Genomic DNA, 15849 nt, shown 5'->3' with positions numbered 1-15849 from the left:
TTCCGGAGATAGTACAATTTAGGTATACTGTTAACACCTTACATGGCCATGGTTCTGCCCCACTCCCCAACCCTGGCTCTGCTGTAGCAGTAGCAGAGGCAGTTACCAGGACAGTCCATTTGGGCAAGGTATGGAACACTTGGGTTGGAGCCATCTTGGTCCCAGCACATGCTGCATGAGTAGATGAGCCTCAGTATGTGCCCCCTGGCATCACATACCAAGGGCTTCATGGTGCAGGACCCGGACAGCATGGAGTACATACTGGCTAGCTAACAGGGAGATGTGGGAAGAACACCCACATCAGAGGTGACAGGGACAGCGACAACACAGGCAGCTTAAGTTTGCTGCTCAGTGTAGCAGACACCCTCTGGGAATGCAGCACCTTCCTCTCATAGGCAGGTAGACATCTAGAAGATATTATTGTAAGATGTACCATTTCTGGGTCCCACAATCCATGCTGTGAGAAAGTAGGAGGCCTTTCTTAAGACTTTCTCCTGGACTAGTCCCCCCCCCCCAACACACATACACTTTGGTTAACTTGAAAGCAAGAAACCCCACCTTGTCCCCACTCCCATACTCCCAGCCTTACCAGTGTGAGAGAAGTTAGGCTTTGGGAGACTCGGTATTCTGGAAATAAGTACCTCTAGTTTCTTTCAACCTGCTGGCAGTCTGGGAGGAAGAGCTCAAAGCCTCTAGTTCCCCAGGTTTCCAGGAATATGTGAAATGAGCCCTGGCAAATATAATCTGGGCTGAGCTAGAGGGAAAGTAATGAAGAAAGCATGACTGAGCATTTTGCTTCAGCTCAGCTGTGCAAGCTCAAGGTTCATTGGCTCTCACAGGAGGGAAAGCCTGGGCTGGAGAGAGGAAGGAGCAGCAAAAGAGACTGGTGTCCTGTGAATCCCACAGGGAGGTTGAGAGCTGGGTGGCACTGTATGGGAAACTAATCCTGGCACGTGTGAGCAAGCATCCCAATAGATGGGAGCTGGAGACTACAAGATTGCAGCAATCAGGCCCTGGCCTGCACATAAACCAGGTAGGCCATTTCTAGAGCTGGAGGGAATGGCCTAGCTGCCCCATGCCAGAGAGCCAATCCTCTGGCAGGGAGAATCCAGGGGCTCCAGAGCCCACTATGTTGTGTTTTCCTGTCCAGATCTGCCCATACAGGACCCAGGGACATGGGCAGGTCACCCAGGCAGGTACAGAGGACATTATTCAACCAGCTACAGTGACCCCAGGATGCAGAGTAGCCTTGGCTGCAGAGAGTGGGTACACTTAGCTTGGATGTGAGAAGACTATATTGTAGCCCCAGCTGCCCTGTGTTCTCCTGGCCCTTTCTAGCCCAGCTGGGCCTGAGCAAGACTGGCTTGCAGACTTAAGGGCCATTAAAGGCCAGGCCTCAGAGCTTGCCCTGCCTCTGCCTAGCTCTGTGTGTTGGACAAGAAACAACCTGAATCTCAAGTCTCTTGCCCATGACATGATGACTGGTGGTGGTATCTAGCCCATAGCTCTTGTGAGGACCACATGGAGACACAGACATGACAAAGATTCAGAGTAAAACAGGTCAGCTGCACCCCTCCCCAAGCTTCCAGGTGGGGATCATCTCCCAGATACAGAACTCCTCTGCCTGTGTTACTGAGTGGGGCCACGAGGACTAGCATTAAACCTATGGCCAGGAAGGAAGGAGGTTATGGAGCAACACCACTGACCTAAGGGGGAAGACTTGAGCAAGCTCCTTCATAAGTCGGAGCATTCTAGCTACGCCATCAGCTCTAGAGAGGGATTGCCAAGAAAGGTTTAAAAATAGAAAACAGCAGAGTAGAACTGAAAGCAAACTGCTGAAGGACTGGTCAGTTTGTAAGATTCATGCATTCATGTATTTTGCAAAAGCTTGAAATAATTGTCTGCAGTTGCTAGGGTTGCTCTGAGGTTTTGTTTCTGGGGATTTGTTGTTGTTGTTGTTCTTTTTTCTTTTTGAGACAAGAGTCTCCCCTGTAGTCCCAGCTGGCCTGGCACTCACTATATAGAACAGGCTGGCTGGCCAGTTTGAACTCGTGGAGATCCACCTGCCTCTGCCTCCCGAGTGCTGGGACTAAAGGCATGTGCCATCACACCAGACGGTTGCTCTGAGGTTTAAAAAAGTGGCCACCAGTTACTTACCAGCCATTTAGAATAGGTCCTCAGGGGAAGAGAAACTGATGTCTGCACAAGTTCAGGCTGATTTCCAACTCCATTCTGAAGAAGAGCAGAGTACTAGGCTCATGAGGCCTCCAGTCATGTGCCCCACTTGACTGGGCTATCCTGTGTTTGCTTTAACACTTTGTGTCACAGTGCAGTTTAGGGTTCATCCTGCAGTTGCATATTGTGCAAGTATTTTTAAAAAAGAATTCCTGGTTACGCCTTTGAGGCTCAGTTTTGAATCCTTACTGGAGTGATGGCTTAGCTGCATCTGAAGAAACACGCCTCCCCACAACAGAGGACATGCTTCCAGGTTTATCAGCTAACTGGGGCTCACCAACTCTTGTTGTCTTGCGTAGGACTATTCTGCAGTGTCCTTAGGAATGGATATTCCTGGGAAGACGAATGTCCTCTGAAGTAGTGGAGGAAAGTGGTAGGTGAACCCAGCTGCCGCCCTTCATCCATGCATCCTTGGCAGTGGCAGGGTTGGCTGCACCCAGACTGCTTAGCACAGTTGCTGCTGTTACTCTTCTCTGGTCCTGGGAGGTAAGTGTGAGGCCTGAGGTTTATACCAGATCCTTCTTACCCTCCCTTTCTTTCTCTCTCCAGTGTATGTGGTGGAAGACCAAAGAAGAGATGACCTAGGCCCATCCACCTGCCTCACAGCCTGCTGGACTGCTCTCTGTTGCTGCTGCCTCTGGGACATGCTCACCTGACCAGCCAGCCTTACTGCTCTGCCACTTGGTGCCGCCTCCAATAGGTGTGCCTGCCCCCATCTCTTCTGATTGCTGTAATAAACAACTAGCTCTGCGCAGACACCTCTACCTTCTATACTGTGGGGTTTCAGATTAGTGAGGGTTGCTGCTGTTTAATTCAGTGACTTGATCTTTTTAATGTTCAAAATCTATTTCTTATTGATCTTTAACAAATGTGCTAAATGATTTTCCTTTTTATTTTTTGGCCAAAGGCTTAGTTACAAAATATATATTTATAATTTTTAAATTATACATTCAAGGTAATGGCAACATGTAACACACCACTGGATGATTTCTCTGCTCACACCCTGTATGTTTCAATAAATCCATCCAAAACCCAGTTGTGTGAATTATTCCAGATCATCTAGCCACCTTGAGTCTTGTGCTACTGGACTGTTTTCTTCTGCCCGTGAAGACTGTAAGATTTGGGCATGCCAGCTGACCACTGTCCGGTCTAAGAAGGAACTTCTTTGTCATTCAGGCTACTTCCTAACAGTGGGTGCCCGAGGTCCCTCAAAGATGGTCTCAGATCGGTGCATTCACCAACAGTACAGACACGCTTTAGTCCAGGGCTTTGGAAAGGGGGCTTCTTGGTGGCTGGGATGCCCCAGGCCTGTTCTTTAGAAGCACAGGAATTCGGGACAACAGATCAGAGGTTTCCAACTGTTATTGCTTCCATTCCCTCCTCATCAGCCAACCCGTTCATCTCATCTCTTTTGGCCACAAGGTGGTGCTAGGCTGCCAAAGAGCAAGTCAGATTCTCCTTAGCTGGTGAGCAAGAGGACAGACCTCTCTACCTGCTGCCCTTCTAAAGCTGAGAGCTGTGCTGGGGGTCTGCAGAGGGGTTGTGGGGAGGGCAGAGGGGTAGGGGAAGGTCATGATCCAGCACATGGGAGGTGAAGACTGAAAGATCAGGAGCTCAAAGTCCTTGGCTACACAGTAAGTTTGAGGCCAGCTAGTCAAGACCCTGCTCTAAAAAAAACACCCATAATTTTGTAGCATATCACACTGGAATCAATGCTCCCACCTAGCTCAGTAACCCAACCTCCAGAGCCCATGCAGTGGCCAAATGCAAGAAAGCAAGTAGGAAGGGATGCGTTCTGAGCATTTACTGTTCTTGTTCCAGATATCCATATCATTTAGTTTAATAACGGCATTTAGCTGACTTGCAATAAAAGTCCTAAAAGCTAGCTGGGCATAGTGGTGCATGCCTTTAATCCCAGCACTTGAAAGGCAGAGGCAGGTGGATCTCTGTGAGTTCAGGGCCAGCCTGGTCTACATAGCAAGTTCCAGGCCAGCTGGGGCTACAGGGAGACCCTGTCTCAAAAAGACCAAAAAAAAAAAAAAAATCCTGAAAGCTTAATAATTGGCGGTCCTGAGTATGGGCAAGCCGACACCAATGCCCCCGAGCCATTAGGAAACAGGACCATAGTGTCCATCTTCTAACACTGGCCAGAGACAGCCAGCCTTGGAGGTGCTGCTTGTCATTCAACTTCATTTTGGGAATTTTGTGGAGGAAACAAAGGAATCTTGAGGCGGACTGCCACTGTTCCCTTCAGCTATAAACTTTTCTTCCTTGTACTACATGGAGGCCCAAAAGTCACCTGTCAGAGGACCAGTAAAGAGAGAAAAGGAACCAGAACACAGGAAGACCCACTACCTCTCACCCTTTCTTAGCTCAAGAAAAGTAGACTTCACAGAGCAAGACAGCCTTTTTATTGGTCTAACCCACATGCTTAGTGGCAGGCCTTGAAAGTCTTCATATGCTTTCACTCCAGTCTTCCCTCTCCTGGGAGTTCTGGTTTGCCCAGGAGAGGAGTGTCCTGGGCAGGGGTGGTGGACAAACAGGGAAAAATACATAGGTGGGACCTGAAGGGGGTTCAGGGAGGGAATGTAGGGCTTCTAGACCATCCAGACAAAACGTCCATCTGGACAGAGGAAGGCTGTTACCCCACCAGGCCCCTCTGCCTTGCCAGGATGGGAGGGGCCTGGAGGGAAGCACTTTCCCTAGCAGCATCTACTGTGCCCTTCGTGCCATCAGCATCTCACGGATGTTGTCCTCGGCTTCCTTAACGCTCCGCTCCAGGTAGGACTTTTTTTGCTGTAATATGAGAAAGAAGGGTTAGGACCAGGGTGAGCAGGCCAGGCTGGCGGCTACAGCCTTTACAGCCAAAGGTTCTGGTGACTTCTCTGATACATGACTCCACAACATGTTGACTGGAGAAGCCAGGTATGCACACCTACCTGCCACCCATAGGCAGTGGGAGGAGACGGCCTGGTGTAGGAAGCAGAAGTGCTCTGGAAGGCAGGTGGCAGCACTCTTCCTCCAAAACGAAGTAGGCTTTGAAAAGCAGGTATCTTGGTAGGTAAGGTTATACCAGACAATGGCCAGGAAATTCCAAGACAAAACTAAACTCCTGCTCCACAATGGACTGTCTCCTCTCAAAGTCTTCCATGGCCTGAGCCAGGTGCCTATAGCCCCAGTGTGTGGGATACACAGCATGCACCATGCTGTCCAGTGAGCCCGGCGGCCGCCCTGAGCCCTGTGCAACCAATCGCACACCTCACTCAGGCAGATGAGTCAGGGTAGAATCTGCTTTTCTAATGAAACTGCTGCTGCCAGCAATCCAGGACACAGTGACACACAAGTAAAGCAGACCTTTTGGAAGTTTACCTCCTGTCCCGTCTGGGTCCTAAATTTTAAAATCTCATTTAACTACTTTCAGAAGCTACATCTGGACCAGGATCCCAAAGATTAGTCAAAGGAAATGATGTGTGTACATTATTTGTGCTCACCCCAAAAGTACGGTGGCTTTACCACAGGCCCCTGTCCTAGGGGTATAGTCATAGCTGTATTCACACTTGGCAGAGATGAATGAACGCACCCCATTAAAGGAATATTCAGAATCATTTCCTTCCTGCACATATGACTGAGGGAGCCACACTGGAACTTTAACACAAAGCTGGTCAAGTCACCAGCGCCCTCCTCTAAAGCTTCCCCACTTCATCTATATGACCAGGGAAAACTGGGGGCAGAAGGCAGCTGGGCCACCCATCACTGTGCTCCCAGTGACACTACAGCCTGCTTGACAGGCCCTTACTTGCTTGGGAACTGACGGTCAGCACTAACACAGGCAAAAAAACCTATTCCTCCTGGTGTTCACACTTGCATCCAGCCTCTCTGATGCATCATCTGCATGTCTCTGCCTTAAACTTTACCCACCACCACCTGATAGTTACTAAATGATATATTCAGAGGCTCCTCCCTGGCAAAGCCAGACACACTGGTATCAGCTCTTGTGTGAACCTCTGTCTCCAGCCTGTCCTTCCATTCAAATTTCCTCTTGGGTAGGAAGAGCATGGTCCCTTGACTCATCTCCCATCTGCCAACTTACACCCACTTCCTTACAACACAAGAGCGCAATAAAACCCATCATGACTGCGATAACAATTCAGTGGCCCCAAATGTATACTGTTGCTAAGGAATTCTGTTTAAGTACATTGCTAAACCTGATACAGCCCTATCATTGTGATAGCAGAGTGGGGACTTGAACTTCCTTTGATAAACAACCCGCAGAATTTACTTTTAAGTTTAAAAGAGGCATATACTACTAACTGCTGACACATCACTAGAGAATGTACACGTACCGGGTGTAGCAACAGAACAGCAGTCACAGTGCCACGTACCACCTAGGCATCTTGGACCTAGCAAGCAGCCACCACCACCACCCCTCCCCTGCCACAGCTAGTGCTCAGGGACCACGTCTGTTGCACTTGATCTCTTTATCAAATTGCTGTCATAGATGGCAAAACCATAAACTTGGAACATCAGCAACCACCAGCATGTTGCCCAAGCCTCTGGCCAAATGCAAATTACAATTGTTTTAATATTTCTTTAGCCCACAGCATTTCTTCCTTCAATCTTTCATTGTCATGAATTTAGCCATTCTTCTATCACCTCAAGTTTACAGAAAGATAGTGTGGCAGGGTGTGGTGACACACTTCTTTGATCCCAGCACTGGAGAAACAGAGAGGCAGAGCAGGGGGATCTCTGTGAGTCTGAGACCAGCCTGGTCTACATAGCAAGTTCTATGCTAGCCAGAGCTACATAGTAAGATCCTGCCTCAAAAGGAAGGAAAAAAAAAAAGATAATGTAAATAAACCCATCTCTCTTTAAATCTTATTGTTTGGTTGTTTTGAGAGACAGAATCTTGCTATATAGCCTGGTCTGTCTTGTTACTATGTAGCCTAGGCTGGCTCTGAATTTGTTGCAATCCTCCTGCCACCAAGTACTGAGATTACAGCTGAGTACCATCAAGCCTGGCTCCTTAAAATCGTCAGTTGAAATAAACTTAATGGACAATTCTTTAAAAATAATAATTCCAATAGTGGAACCCATTTTCTAGGTATTTCAATAATTGCTGCTGACCTGCAAACACAGCTAAGCCCGGAGACCCTCATGGTCAAACCAGACCAAGGCACCTGTTGTGAGATAAACTGTATCTCACAAAAAGGTATGCTGATGTTCTAATCCCTGGTACCTCTGAATAATGTGGAAAGATCTCCAGATGTAATCACATTAAGTTGAAGGCATTCTGGATTAGGATGGACTCTAAATCTGTTTAACACCTTGAAAGAAAGTAAAGACAGGTCTCACAGAGAGGGAGAATGTCATGTGTGGACATAAGCAGAGATCTGAGTGATTTGTCTAAAAGAAAGCCAGAAGAGGAAAGAAAGAGTTCTAATCTAGGCCCTTCCGAGGACACACTGGCCCATCATCCTTCATTTTGGACTCAGCCTCCAGGAACTGTGAAAAGAAATTTCTGTTGTTTTAGCTATGAGTTTGAGGTGCCTTTGTTACATAGCAAGGAAACCAACACAGCACCCGAAAAGATGCGCATTCCAGACTTATCTATCCCAAGACTCTTCTGGATCTACAGGACCCTATCCTGTTACACCTCTGACCACACCAGTCCAGGAATGTCCCTAAACGTCCATATGCTGGGACTGTACTGATCTGAAAAATAGCTGAAAAAACTGGCCCAAATAAAAGTGAAACAATCAGAAAGGACAAAGAAAATTCAGGAAACAGATGAAGTAACTTTTTTCTCCCTTGCCCTCCATAGCTTATTCCTAAAATTATTAAGCAAGTCAGAAATGCTGTGGACCTGTCTTCCACCTCTGTAATGGCAGCTCCATTCTCACATCTGCTCTAGATGAAAACACTTTCCTTCATCTTTGAATCTTCTTTCTTTCACACCCAACCACACAACAAATCCTGACCTTAATGAAGAACCTCCCACAAAGTGTTCTTTCTTCTGGCTCGGCCTCCTCAAGTAGTCAGGGTGCACTTGAAACCCTCCCTCCAATAGCTTTCCTCAGAGCAAAGGCTGCTAAAATAGAACACCATAGACAGAGGAGCTTTTAAACAGAAACATACTGTCAACAGCTGTGCAGGCTTGGAAGTCCCAAGATCAAGGCAGATTAAGGATCTGGTCAGGGCCCACAGTCTGGTTCACAGATAGCATCTCCTCCCTGCGTCCTCACAGGATAGAAGGGTGAACGAATTCCTTGGTCTCTTATAAAGGGCACTAACCCCATTCAAAGGGCTCCACCCCCCAATGATGTAATCACTTCCCAAACCTAGCTCCTTCAGGCCTTTCTCAAGTGTCACCTTATCTGAGAAGGAAAGGTCCATGAAGGCAGAATTTGGTTCTGTCCCAGGATGCATCACAGGGTCTAGAAGAATGGTTGGCATGTAACAGGAGTCTCTTGCTTGTTGAATACAGGGCTATTACTGTGAGACTGTCCTGGGCATGTATCCACTACTCCTTTCTGTTTTCCTTACAACTTGAATAAGTAAGAAACATGTACCAGAGGAAGCAAAGGCCAAAAGCGACCATTCTTCACAATGGCTTTCCTGTCTGGGCACTGCCCCCTAACCTCTTGCCCCTGGATATATTGGACTTACAACTGAAATCTTACTGATGTTGATGGGGATATCAGAGCCTTGATCTCACAAAGCTGGCCCTTAGGCTACAGTAGGTCAACCTATACAACTACAAAACTAATCTTTTCAATTCCCACATTCTAGACTCTGAAATCTTTAAGAAACTTCAGCATCTGGTGTCAGCTTCAAGGCTCCTGTGAACTACACGGGGACAATGGTAGTTTCAGGGGAATGTGGAAGCCACACCTTCCACCAGCAATCCTGGGAAGGCACACACTGGTCCTGCAGCCTCTGTCTCCCTGCTGGCCAGTTTCTGTCAGAACTCCTTCCCTAGCAAGTTCTCCTGTGGCATCAAACCACAAAGTTCTGGCACAGAGGCATTCCGGTGGGATCTTTTGATGAGAATTTCTGAGACTTCCTAAGTAGCTCTGGATGGCTGGGGAGTGACGATGCTGGGGTCGATGCTCATGCTCCCAGGGTTCTTTTTCTGGAGGTAGACTGAGGCTGGCTTTATTCTCATCAGAGGGACAAGACCCTAGAACTTACCCAACATGACACAATCTCCCCAAAAGACATCTTGTGATGCTCTCTACAGATGTTTTCTTGGAAACTTTATTGCTCTTCTAAATTTGTATTACTTTTTTCCTGGTTTTCCTGCTTCACAGAAAATAAGAATTTATGGTTTTATCTTTGTGTGTGTGTGTGTGTGTGTGTGTGTGTAAGGGTAACCTGTCTTTTGGCCCAGGCTGTCCTTGAACTCAGTCCTCCTACCTCAGGTATCCCAAAAGTGCTAGTATTACAGCCATGTACCACCATATCCAGGTAGCAGCAGAGTTTCCCCTCTCTGATCTACTTTTTTTTTTTTTTTCTCCCTTTGGGTCTTTTGAGACAGGGTCTCCCTGTAGCCTCAGCTGGCCTGGAACTCACTATGTAGACCAGGCTGGCCTGGAACTGAGAGAGATCCACTTGCCTCTGCCTCCCAAGTGCTGGGATCAAAGGTGTGCGCCACCACACCTGGCTTGTGATCCTCTACTTTTGTAGAGATTTGACAATATCAGCTTGTTTCCTCACCATGCCTCTCAATTTTTACTTAGCCATAGAACCCTTAAACACGAAAGAAAAACATAAAATGGAGCTTAGGGAGGAGGACACAGTAGATCTAAGCAGTCCTCTGGCTAACCCAACCTGCTGCCTCTAATCCAGGTGTGGGGCAACAGTGTTGCCTTAGGTTCTCCTTTGAGATACCTGGTAAGGACTGTGTCCTTAGAGACCCTCTGCTCTGAGTCTGACCTACCCCAGCCACAAGCTTCCCCCTTATAGTGAATTCATGCTTCAGTTTCTGCAGATCCTGTCAGCTTCATGCTTTCCTATTAATCAGAAAATGGAAGGCAAAGGCTACCTTCTCCCTGTCTGTCCCATGGCATCCTGAATTAGAAGCCCAAGAGCCAGGCATGGTGGCTCATGACTAAAGCCCAACACTTGATCCTAACAAAAAGAAAGGCAGGGAGCTGGAGAGATGATTCAGTTGATAAAATATGGATCTTTACCACCCACTTAAAATGCTAGGTATAGCAGAACATGCCTATGATCCTAGGGCTGGACACAGGATTCCTGGATCTTGCTGGCCAGCCAGTCTAACTGAATTGGCAAGCTCCAGGTTCACTGAGAGACCCTGTCTCAAAAAATAAGGTGGAAAGTGATGGAGAAAGACAGTCAATGTCAACCTCTGACCTACACAGACCCCCGCCCCCGGACCCCAAGTCCATAGATTTTCAGCTTCTCTCTGTCTACAGAACTGTAGCTGGCCAGTTTAAAAAAGGTCAAGAATTTGCTAAAGGCTAAGGGGGTGTGTTTTGGCAGTCAGGAAGCAAAAGGAAGAGAAAGGAAGGAAGGCAACAAGAATGCATAAGCAGAAAAGTCAGGAAGGGAAACGAGTGAGGCCTCTGTGGCCTCTCAGCAGGCCAGAGCTGAGAGCAAGTGCTTCCCTGACCTGAGCTAGTAAAAAGAGCACCACAAAAGCAGGAGAGGCAGATAAAATCAGGATTTGATGCTAAGAGACACAGACACAGTGCTTCCATCTGCAGGCAGGGCCATCTGTCAACTCCTGCAAGCACATCCATTTCTCAATGAAGACACACTAGGTTCTATGGTAACTACCTGAACTCCAGCACTGAGAGACAAGCTCAGAGAAAAAGAAAGTAGCCACAACAGGGAAGAGGAGATGAAAGAGGAATCTTAGATGGGGTTACTGTACCTGGACCTTCTAAAAACTGAACCAGGAATAGCCTTCACAGACCTTTCTGTTCAGTAATTTGGTTCAGCTAAGTATAGACTGTGGTTGCCCTGATTAAAAGGTGACACTGCTCCTGTGTGGGGTCAGATTCCCAAGCCCCTTCCAGATCATCTGCTGCTCGCTGCCCAACTCAATTGCCATGACAAAGTGCTACAATAATGTGCAAGCACCTTATGCAGTGGGAAGAAATTTTCTCCAAACCATGCTTGTTAGCCCCTCTGGCCCCTGAGTTTTATGTGATCTCTACCTACTTCTACCCTGCCTAACACACCAGCTCCATTTACCCTGCCTAACACATCAGCTCCATTTAAGCCCCTGAGAAAGCCTGGGCTATCAGACAACCTGGGAAAGACACTGTGAATGTCAAAGCTCACAGCTAAGTACAGAGCCAGGAGGGGCAACTGGTCCAAAGCAAATGGTACTGACCAGGCTTCACCCAAGGAATCATTGCCACAATCATTGTTACAATGATAACAAACCAGTAAATCCTGTTGAGTAGCTGGAACTGACAGGGCTGGGACATTTGGTTCAGCAAAGATTAAGGGAAGAAGGAACCTAGAGCAATGGTTCTTGTGTGGTTCCCATCCTAGAAGCAGCATCAGTAGGAAACTGTCAGAAATGCACATTCTTGAGCCCCATCCCAGACCCACTGAGTCAGAAATTCTGGGTGGAGTCCAGCAATCAGTGTTTTTACAGCCCTGGGTGATTCCAAGACCTACTGAAGTGTGAGAACCACTGTTCCAAATCAGGAGTCAGTAAACTTTTCCTATAAAAGGCCAGATAATAAATATTTTAGGCTTTGTGGGGCTGTATGCCACCACAGCACAAAAGCAGTCCTAGACAAAGCGGGAACCAGTGGGTGTGCCCTAACATGCACAGCTGGACATTAAGATCAGGCTGCAGGGTATGGAGGGATGGCTCAGGGGTTAAGAGTATTAGCTACTCTTAAAGGACCCAGGTTTGGTTCCCAACACCCACATGGTAGCTAACAACTATCCATAACTCCAGCTGCAGGGGATCTGATACCATCTTCTAGCCTCCACAGGCACTGCACACATGTGGAACACTTACATACATGCAGGCAAAACAGTCATACCTCATACATATTAAAATGAATGAATAAACAAATAAATTATAAATAAAATTTAAAAATAACAGCTGGGTATGGCAGCAAACATCTTTAATCCCAGGCAGAGGCAGGCGGATCTCTGTGAGTTCAAGGCCAGCCTGGTCTATCTAGTGAGTTCCAGGACAGCTGGAGATACAGGGAGACCATGTCTCAAAAAAGGGGGGCGGGGGGGGAAGAAAAGAAAAAAGGAACAGACTGCAGGCTGGATCTGGTTGGTTGTCTGTAATTTGCCAACCAACCTCTCTCCTTACACAGTGGGTAGAAATTGTGGGGATTTTTAGCTTTCAATGAAACACAATAAAAGTGTAAATTTCCTTTTACTTATGTTTTCATTCATTCATCCATCCGTCTGTCCATCCATCCATCCATCTCACTGCACTAAACTATTCTGCCTACTCTTCCCTTTAACAACCCTGGTGCCTGAGATTCACAGCACCATACCCCCGACAGCCAAGGTGAACCCCAGTGGTGGCTCTCTGCCTTTCTGCCGCATCATCCAGGTGACTTCAACTAGAATGCAGATGACCACTGAGAATTTCTCACCTCCTAATTTCTACTCTGTTCCCTATCAGCCACCTCTAACAGGAACCCCAGCACCTCTGAAATTTTGCTTTCTCTACCACTGCTGCTGTTCTTCTAGACCATCTGCATCTGATACTCACCCTCCAGCATTTCTCCAACCCCATAACTCTACTATTCACTACCATTGTGTGACTTTTCCTCTCCTACCCTCCTCCTAGCAAAAGTTATTTGTGTTTTGTTTGTTTGGAAACTTTTAGTTTTGTTTTCCAGAGTCTCACTAGCCTGGAACTCACAGTGATCTTCCTGCTCCCAAAAGTATTGGGATTACAGGAGTGAGCATAGGCCCGGCTGCAAAAATTCTTGAACCCATCATTTTCAGAAGCTTCCCCCACCTTCCACTTGCCCCTCAGCCCTCTCCAACCCACTTCCATGTACTCTATAACAGCAATGAAGCCCAGTGAGCCCTACTGTCCAAAGCTCCACGGCTTCTCTATTAGCTCCTGACTCAACTTCTCAGGAGTCTTGACATACCTTTGCTAGCTTTCATGGTCACCATTCCCTCTGTCCCTCCCGCCTATGTCACTACTGCTCTAAGTGCCTTCCAGACTCCCTCCTCTGCTGCCCGGTACTTCCCAGGACGCTGTCTTGAACGTCTCATCAGCCTGCCTCCTTGACATTCTCAGGGTCTCATGCCTTTAAATATCTTAATATGCCCAGAGACAGTTTTGTGGGTTTTACTTTTTTTTTTTTTTTTTGGTCTTTTTGAGACAGGGTCTCCCTGTAGCCCCAGCTGTCCTAGAACTCACTATGTAGATGAGGTTGGCCTTGAACTCAGAGATCCGCCTGCCTCTGCCTCCCAAATGCTAAGATTAAAGGCGTGCGCCACCACGCCCAGCTTGGTCTTACTTTTTTTGTTTAAAACAAAACATATTCTTTTGAATATTAAAATAATAATTAGCATGCTTAAACAAAGACAACTGATTTATACTTCCTCCCTATCTTCTTCATCTTAATGAATGGTACTCACCTACTTGCTCAATTAAAAAAAAATTAAAAACAACTCTACAGCAAGTTCAAGGACAGCTTGGGCCACAAGAGATGCTTTCTCAAAACCAGCAAACAAAATCTCCAAATCTTTTCTCTTCCTCAAATCCCATGTCTCCCATCAGCAAATATTAACTTACTCCAAATACATCCCAAACCACAGAACTCTTCTTTGTGTCACGTCATTGTACCATCCATCATTTCTTACCTGGATATCTGTACAGAATATCTAACATGCAAATCTCTGTTTAAAGGCTTCTGCTGGCTTCCTCTCATGTTTAGATACAATCCACTCCTTACCCCAATGAGCCTGTCATATGGCCCTGCCAACCCCATTCCAACACAGCACCTTGCACTGTGCTTAAACAACTCTGAACTTATTCTCATCTTATAACAGTTTACTACGTGTACTACGTGTCCATATATATATTTTTGGGAGGGGGGGGGTCTTTCTGAGGTTTCTCTGTAGCCGAGCTAGCCTGGAACTCACTATGTAGACCAAGCTGGCCTTGAACTCACAGAGATCCACCTGCCTCTGTGTGATTAAAGGCGTACACCACCACACCCAGCCCTCAAGATACTTTTAAGAGACCAGCTGCTCTTACTTAGCTCTTGGATGAAATTTCACTTAAAAATGTATTTATATTTATTTTATGTGTATGAGTGTTTTGCCTGTATCTATATAAGTGCACCATGTGTATAATGTTTGAGGAGGTCAGAAGAGGGGGCTCAGATCCCCTGGAACTGGAGTTACAGACAGTTGTTAGCTACCACATGAGTGCTGAGAACCAAACCCAGGTCCTCTACAAGAGCAGCCCATGCTCTTAACCACTGAGCCATCTCTCCAGCCCCAAATTTCACTTTTAAAGAAACGTCTTTCTGAAATACTAAACTAAAGGCAGTCTCAAGAAACTCTAATAAAATACTTCCTTTACTTACTCCACAGTATAGTTTCTTGCTTCCTTTATTGTTTGTATCTTGGCATAAGCGTAGGCAATTTTTCTGATTCAATTAATGCTTCACCCCTAGCACCAAGAACTGGTACACAATTCACTTAGCTAACATTTATTGGGCACCCAGGATATTTCAGGCCAACAGAGCACTGGGATTAGAAAAATGAACAAGTTACACACTTACTCACTGTCACAGGGCACACAATGAACTCCCTATCATAATAAGGGTTCTCCAAAATGAAATAAATAAAAATGAATTTTTAAAAAATGTTTTAAGCCTGGTATGATGGCACACAGCTTTAATCCCAGCACTTGGGAGGCAGAGGCCAGCCTGATCTACATAGTGAGTTCCAGGATAGCTGGGGCTACAGGGAGACCCTGTTTCAAAATGACCAAAAAAAAAAAAAGTTTTAAAAGGACCAATGAGGTGATTCAGTGGGTAAAGGAGTTTGCTGTGAAGCCTGAAGACCTGAGGTGGACCCTAGTACCCACATGGTAGAGAAATGACTCCGGCAAATTTTTCTCTGACCTACACACAAAAATGAATTTAATAAAGGCTCTAAAAAAGTACAGTCTGCCGGGCATGGTGGCACACACCTTTAATCCCAGCACTCAGTGGCAGAGGCAGGGAGATCTCTGTGAGTTCAAGGCCAGCCTGGTCTACATAGTGAGTTCCAGGACAGCTGGGGCTACAGGGAAACCCTGTCTCAAAAAGACCACAAAAAAAAAAAAAAAAAAAAAAAAAAGTACAGTCTAATGGGGAAAACACCTGAGGTGATCAAGGAACTAGCAGAGGCACTTTTGAACTTGGGTCTGAAGGATGAACGAGACTAGGTGGAAGGTTTAAGTAGAGAGAGGGACTAAAGCAGCAGCAATCATAAAGGTCAAACAGAGCAAGCTGCATTTGGATAACTGAAAACCAATAAAACTGAAGCAGGAGGAGGAGAGAGGCTAAATTCAGAGGTGGGGCTAGTAAGAATCAGTCAGATTATACAGGGCCTTAAGTCACCCAAGTTTGTTTGGTATTG

At 46.5% G+C, this 15849-nt stretch overlaps 1 protein-coding gene across 1 annotated transcript in view; it reads right to left on the bottom strand.

The window, feature by feature from the left end:
• Positions 1 to 4623: 4623 nt before the first annotated feature.
• Pfdn1 (prefoldin subunit 1) overlaps positions 4624 to 15849 on the bottom strand; it is a 61721-nt gene continuing 50495 nt past the window's right edge. Inside the window, exon 4 of the mRNA XM_008844277.3 lies at positions 4624 to 5031. Coding sequence (XP_008842499.1) covers positions 4948 to 5031 — 84 coding nt within the window. The 3' untranslated portion in view covers positions 4624 to 4947. The remainder of the gene's footprint in view (positions 5032 to 15849) is intronic.

This window comes from Nannospalax galili, unplaced genomic scaffold (assembly GCF_000622305.1).
Source record: "Nannospalax galili isolate Female #2095 unplaced genomic scaffold, S.galili_v1.0 scaffold760, whole genome shotgun sequence".
NCBI lineage: Eukaryota > Metazoa > Chordata > Mammalia > Rodentia > Spalacidae > Nannospalax > Nannospalax galili.
This window is presented reverse-complemented; position numbering and strand designations above follow the sequence as displayed.